General features: G+C 31.7%; 1 protein-coding gene across 1 annotated transcript; it reads right to left on the bottom strand.

Moving 5' to 3' along the window:
• Positions 1–355: 355 nt before the first annotated feature.
• LOC106716330 (von Willebrand factor D and EGF domain-containing protein) lies at positions 356–3,134 on the bottom strand. Its single transcript, XM_014509837.2, has 6 exons — positions 2,957–3,134; positions 2,571–2,599; positions 2,300–2,366; positions 1,236–1,441; positions 659–815; positions 356–486 (listed from the first exon to the last, which is right to left on the bottom strand). The coding sequence occupies exons 1-6, from the start codon at positions 3,025–3,027 to the stop codon at positions 366–368; spliced, it is 651 nt and encodes a 216-aa protein (XP_014365323.2). The 5' UTR covers positions 3,028–3,134; the 3' UTR covers positions 356–365.
• Positions 3,135–6,575: the final 3,441 nt, after the last annotated feature.

The following is a 6,575-nucleotide window of genomic DNA, read 5'->3' on the forward strand; positions in this document are numbered from 1 at the left end:
CAATACACAATATGAATTAAATTAAATTACATTATACGGTGTCAAGTTTCAAGTTTGTTCGGGAGCCCTTCTTCAGGGTGAGTTCTTAATAACTCACGTAAGTGTAGTCACTTTTATTTAGTTTGTTAATTTCGTAATTGTCCTTTGCATGCTTCAAATAATGCATAACCATTCTAAAATAATTTGTCAATCTGAGGAATAGGAAAACTTCAATTTTTCTGAATACATATCTGTTTATTTTGTAATTTCATGCAAAATGATTACAAAATCAATATAATATCAATAAACTTTGTTAAAATTCACAAATTAAAGATATAAATAAATTTAAAGTTAATCCAAACGCAAAAATAGGGTATCAAAAACAATTAATTCAACATGCAGTCAGGCATCGATGTAGGTTGCCACGCGCCTTCCACGCAGTGAACTCCTGCGTCAGTTGAGCCATCGGGGAACTTGTATCCGTTGTTACACGTGACGATGCAAGACCTGGAAGAAAAGATATGTTAGATCTTTTTCCCAATAAGCGACAAACATGACCGATATTTTATATAACAGTTATGACCGCGGCAGTGGAAATTAAATACGAAATTGCAGCACTCGTTAAACGATCAAGATTTTTGTAAATCGTTCGTGTTTTGCTACTTGTGTAAATACTTACAGTGTACTGCATAACCTCCGGGAGTTCATTGGTAGGTTGGGCGGCGCTAAGCACTCATTTTTAATCTCGCAATAGTTCCCGTAGAAATTTTCGCGGCATTGACAGAAATTCTTTGCGACGCAAATACCACCGTTCTGGCACTCTTGGTCACAATTTGCTGTAGTATGAAAATATTAGTTATAATTTTGAAAAATGTTATGAGAAAAATCATTTTATTGAAAGAATTAACTAAGACTTAACACAATCGGAATTATTAAAACTTTTGTGGGACAATTTTATAAACTAATATGAATGATTTTCTTGTCTGTAAACTAAATAAAAACGCCTAGAGTCAAGTATAGGTAATCCGGTGCCAACCCGTCTCTCAATGGCCGTGACTGCGATGAAATCCCGCTCCTGCACACTCTAAAAAGAGACCCAAACAAGTTCACAAAAAGCCTTATTAACCCCAGATTATCTACAAGTAAGTGTGCCATTTTTTATTTAGTTTCTAGTCCTGAAAATTATCTTCATTAGAATCGGTGACTACTTAAAAATCTAAACCGTTTTATCATGTAAATACGAGTATAGTACTCACAGTATTGACACTGAGATCCTTTGTACGCTGTGGGACAAAGGCAGGTGTTAGGCGCCCCACAAACACCGCCATTGAAACAGGGGAGATTGCATTCTGGTATACAGTTGGGAATAGTCGGCTCCCAGGCGCCTGCCATGCAGCGTATTTCTGAAACTGTACTTCCATCGGGGAATGTGTACCCATTCATACAAGTGACCCTACAAATCCTAGAAGTAACAAAGAATATGTCATACAGAGTTTCTGCTATTACTTGAAATATATATATATATACTAGCTGTCGCCCGCGACTTTGTCCGCGCGGAATAAAAAAATTACCATAGCAGCGCCATCTATTGATTACTTACTCAACCCAGTCGAAAGGTATCGACATCTGTTAGAATCATTTGGAGTTAACAGATTTATTTATTTATTTATTTATTTATTTATTTATTTATTAGATACACCAACAGGTAAATTATAACACATGCACAATAACTAATATAACAAAAGATCAGACAGATAATTGTGACTGTCAAATAATAACAGACAAATAATTAGCAATAAATTAAAATTGCGACTATAATTTGAGATTTAAACTATCCTATCTCTCAAGTTGGATCGAACTGCACATGGTGTTCGAATTTTATTATAATCGGTTAAGTGGTTTAGGAGTCCATTGAGGACAAACATTGTGACACGAGATTTATATATATTAAGATATATAGAGAGCTTTAGACTATTTAGCGTACGTAGTTGTAAGGATGTATAAGAAGCAGAAGAAATGTACCAGGATTGCGCCAAGTGTAATCTATGTCTACTCCTCTGGGCTAAGTAAGTGTTCTAAACATGTTAATTTAATAAATGATAACTATCATGTAATACGCTATACGAACAGACTAGTTTTGAATCCGTTGAGTGGTACGGGATCTAATTCACAATCGCCTCAATGGAGGACATCCGATGGGTTCGAAACTAGTCGGTACTTACACCAGACTACACATGAGTTTAGTATACACCTAAGAAAATGTGCGTGTACTAGGTCCGATAAGATTCAGTAAGGTATACTAGAATCCGTAATAACTTACTCGTTACTACACTTTCTGCGGGAATTCAGAGGTGGTGGTGGAAACTTTAGGCATGGTATCTCCGTCTCTAAAACAATAAAAAATTGTATGTTTAACATTCTCTGTGTAGTGTAATTTTACACATTTATTTTTCTTCATCTTGAAAACTTTAGTTTTTAAGTTGAAGTAAAATTTCTTCCAAACTTCCATTCAATTTTTAAATAACAAAGTTACAAAATAATAAAATGTGAAAATTGTAACGTTATGGTATGTTTTTTTAGTAGTTACTTACGTTTTAAAGATGTCTCATTCCCACTAGACCTAAAAAGTAAAAATAAATTAAATAAGATTGAGAGATGAATGGATGAAATGAAGATTATGGACTACCGATTAAGAGGTCGTTGGTTCGATTTCCACAATTCGACTATCGTGAACAAACTTGGAGCTTAATTGGAACAGTTATCAGACGAATATTAGGAAATTTGAAATAAGTATGTAAGACATGGACATTGTTTCCTTATGAGTTAAGAATAGCATGTGATAATGAAGTTTTTGGTAGGACTTATAAAATATGAACGTACTCGTAATAAATGAAAGTTATCAAAAACAAAAAATGATAGACTACTGAGATTATATAAAGATTGATTAAGAAGAGTGATGCAAAGAAAAGTATCTTACTCTGTTGAAATAAAGGTGGCAGCAGAACTAAGATAAATCCCACACAATAGAACAATCGCGTATAAATACATATTTGTAATCTGTATTACTATAGTGTTCGTCAACTAGAGTTCCAATTAGGTCTGAATCCTCAAGTGTGATTCAGTATTATAAATACTAAATGTTATCTTTATTACGTGTGGATATTCCTACAACCCAATCTTTCCCATAATTGTTGTTATCAACAGTACAGGATTCTTTAATGAATAATTCTGGCATTATCTGTTTGTTTTTAATTTATTTATATTAAACAGGGTACAAAATACAAAGTTGCAATAAAAGTGCCTATAAACCCATCGTGGGTTTGTCCAGATACTTCGGTACTGTCCTGTTTGTAAAGTATAAGATTTTTTTTTCATTCTATATTAGCTTAAATTTAAATAACGAAAGATTTTTAGTTGCTTCTTCTGAAGAAAATACAGTAGAATTCGTTTATTATGACATCGAAAGGAATTGACAAACACGTCATAATAAGCGGACGTCATACAAAGCATTTTATGGAAAAAAAACCGTTTTTATGTAACCCAGGGCAGCTGATAGGTATTCCTTTGTTTCTTATGATTTTAAACCAAAAAATAACTGACATGTCACTGTAAGGAAAGTCATAATATCCGACTTGATTATAAGAATTTTATATGGAAAACAAACTTCCTAGTGCAATTACGTCATAATAATCGGTTGGTCATAATAAACGGATTCTACTGTAGTTGATAGTGACAAAAACGTAGACGATAAAGATATGCCATCGCTGATTGCTGTAAACTTTGCTTCTGTGGAAAGTACTTTAAAATTAATTCTACATCTTTAAACTCTTATTTTACACAAACGAAGTCGCAGGAATAAGTTATCTACAGAAAATTATATCAACATAATTTCTTATCTATTATTTTAATGTAATTGGTATACAGTGATAGTTTTAAAGTTCAAATGTCAAGCAATTGTTGTTTTTATCTTAAACTATACAATAACAACATCGACAGTGGGTACTTGTTTTACCCAAAATAACAGGAAAACCTTTGTTTATATTGTTTTTATAAGGAAATGTTTCGAATGTCGACTCTATAATTAAATTATTTGAATGTCTTTGACTGATTTCTATACACGATTATAATAGAATTTTATTTGGGGTAACAATATGTAGATAAAAAAAGTAGAATTATGGATAGAAACCTGAAGTACTGGAACTTAAATTTTTCGAACAGTAACACTTGTCATATATTGTTGTAAAAAATAAAATGAGCCATGAGAATATTTATTAATATAAGTTTAAAATAAATTATACCCGCTATCGCTTATCAATATAACCTCGGCCTTACGTGTTCTCGCTAAACGACACACAATAGGGATGACCAGGCGTTAAAGTAATATACATTCGTCATAACTGACTCCAGTTACGACTTTGTTTACAAAATATTTTATAAAATACTTTATGATTGTGTTAATTATATTTTTAAGTGTTAAATGAATATTGCAAAGTTGGTTTTTGTTAAATTGTTTGTTAAAATTAAATAAAGTGGAATTTAATTGTGAAATGTAAGGTATTCATTTGTATATTCAACAAAAAAAATCTTCCGATTTACAACTTAATACATATTATTAGGTATGTTTATTTTTAGGATTTGAATTCATATATTTTGATTTTATTCGATTGTAAATTAAAAATATTAATAAGGGAAATGACGAAAAAAAGATATATTCTTTTTCTTGCTAATATTATAAATGAGAATGTTTAGATGGATGGATGTATGTTATAATTTATCTCCAGAACAGATAAACGAATCTTGCTGTAATTTGGCATAGATGTAAAACATACCGTTGGGTCCTGAGAGCAAAATCTTTGCATAAAGTATATCATCTCTGTCATTATCTTTGACAAAACAGAGACATTATGTTTTAAACGGAGATTTTGGTAACAAAAACCCACGGATACTCAGGAAGAACACAAAGGCTTCTGCTGTATTTTCTTTCTTAATTTGGCGCTGAGGGAGTCGCGGATGACATCTTGGAATATGTAATTTTAACAGTAAATTCTTGTCTCTAAATATAGGTTAGAACTATATTACTATGTCAGATTTGATTACAGTTTTAAAGCTTTTGAATTAACCTAAAGGTTATATCACGTCAAAGGCTGTTATTAAATGTCTTGATGGGAAAGGTTAGGGTGTAACTCTATCAAGATCTACCATAGCATAAGGTTTGATGGATCTTTAATTTAATATTAACGCAGATAATTTCTAATTTTGCAATTTCTTATGAGGTTAATCTATTTAGTGATTTAGTAAAAACCATACTAAAATGTAACTTCATAATTATTAAAAAATATATAAAGCCCAAATTACTACAGGAGAGAATATGAATCGAATTACATCTCAATCTTTAACATTGTTTTCATATTAAATAGAATGTAAGCGTAAAATTCCACTGTCGGAAACATGTATAAAAATACACGATTTTAGAGGCAATGCAAAGGATGAAAGTAAGCTTCTCTTACAGGTGTTTGAACGTAAAAGCTCATGGTATTGTTATTCAAAACAAGCAAATGACTTTAGAAAAATACTTCCCGTTTAAAAATAAACATGATCGAACAATAGTAGTCGCAAACTTTTTAATTTACCCTATTATTCGGAATTTTAACAATAGAATGTCATCTCGTCATTGTTTTGTAAGCAGGTGATAATGATTATCCATTATGTTTTTATTGTAAGTTATTTTAAAATTACGAAACTACGTGCGTTTGAGACCTAATTTCTATTAAACAGACATTCCGTTTTATTAGGGTGACAATGTTACTGTCACGGATACTACGACCACGGTAGTTTTTTTTTAAATAAACATATTATTTATGACTGTTACCCAAAGGGGTAGGCAGTTTTTGTTTAAAATAATTAGGTCTCAAATTTTTAAACATTCAATAAAAGTTTCATCAAAATATGTCCAGATTGTACGAGTCATCGTATCATGTTTCGACGTTGCATTAAGTAAATTAGTGCAGGTTAGCCATTCGGCGGAATCAGTCGATTTACATTCAACTTCCTTTCCCCTATATCACGACATTTTTCTATCGTTCTGACATCTATCAACTATCACCTTATCATTAAATGTAGAACACAATACACAGATTTTTAGAGCTTAAGACATAGATACGTTTATTTTTATTTATATAATATATTAGCATTCGTCCGCGACTTCGTCAGAGCAGAATTAAAAAAATTAAGCCTAAATTATTTCCGAACATTAACCTTCCCATCAAAGTCTCGTTAATCTTGGCCCAGCCGTTTTGGACATAGTTTGGAAGAAACGCGGACTTACGTACAGATAAAGATTTTTTTTATAGGTAAAGCAAATACATCTTGTTCAACAGACACATCAATTTTATCAATTGTATAGATAATTAGCTGTCGCCTGCGAATTCGCCTACTTGCTATTATAAAATATAATCTCTCTATCTCTGTCCAAATTCCAGGCAGATTCGTTTTAGCTGTACTGAAGTTACGTGTTAAGAACCATCCATACATCCAAACTATCGATTTTAGTATGATTATTAATGTTTATGGAAAGCTTAATTTAAAGACTAAATACT

This window comes from Papilio machaon, chromosome 25 (assembly GCF_912999745.1).
Source record: "Papilio machaon chromosome 25, ilPapMach1.1, whole genome shotgun sequence".
In the NCBI taxonomy this organism is placed as follows: domain Eukaryota; kingdom Metazoa; phylum Arthropoda; class Insecta; order Lepidoptera; family Papilionidae; genus Papilio; species Papilio machaon.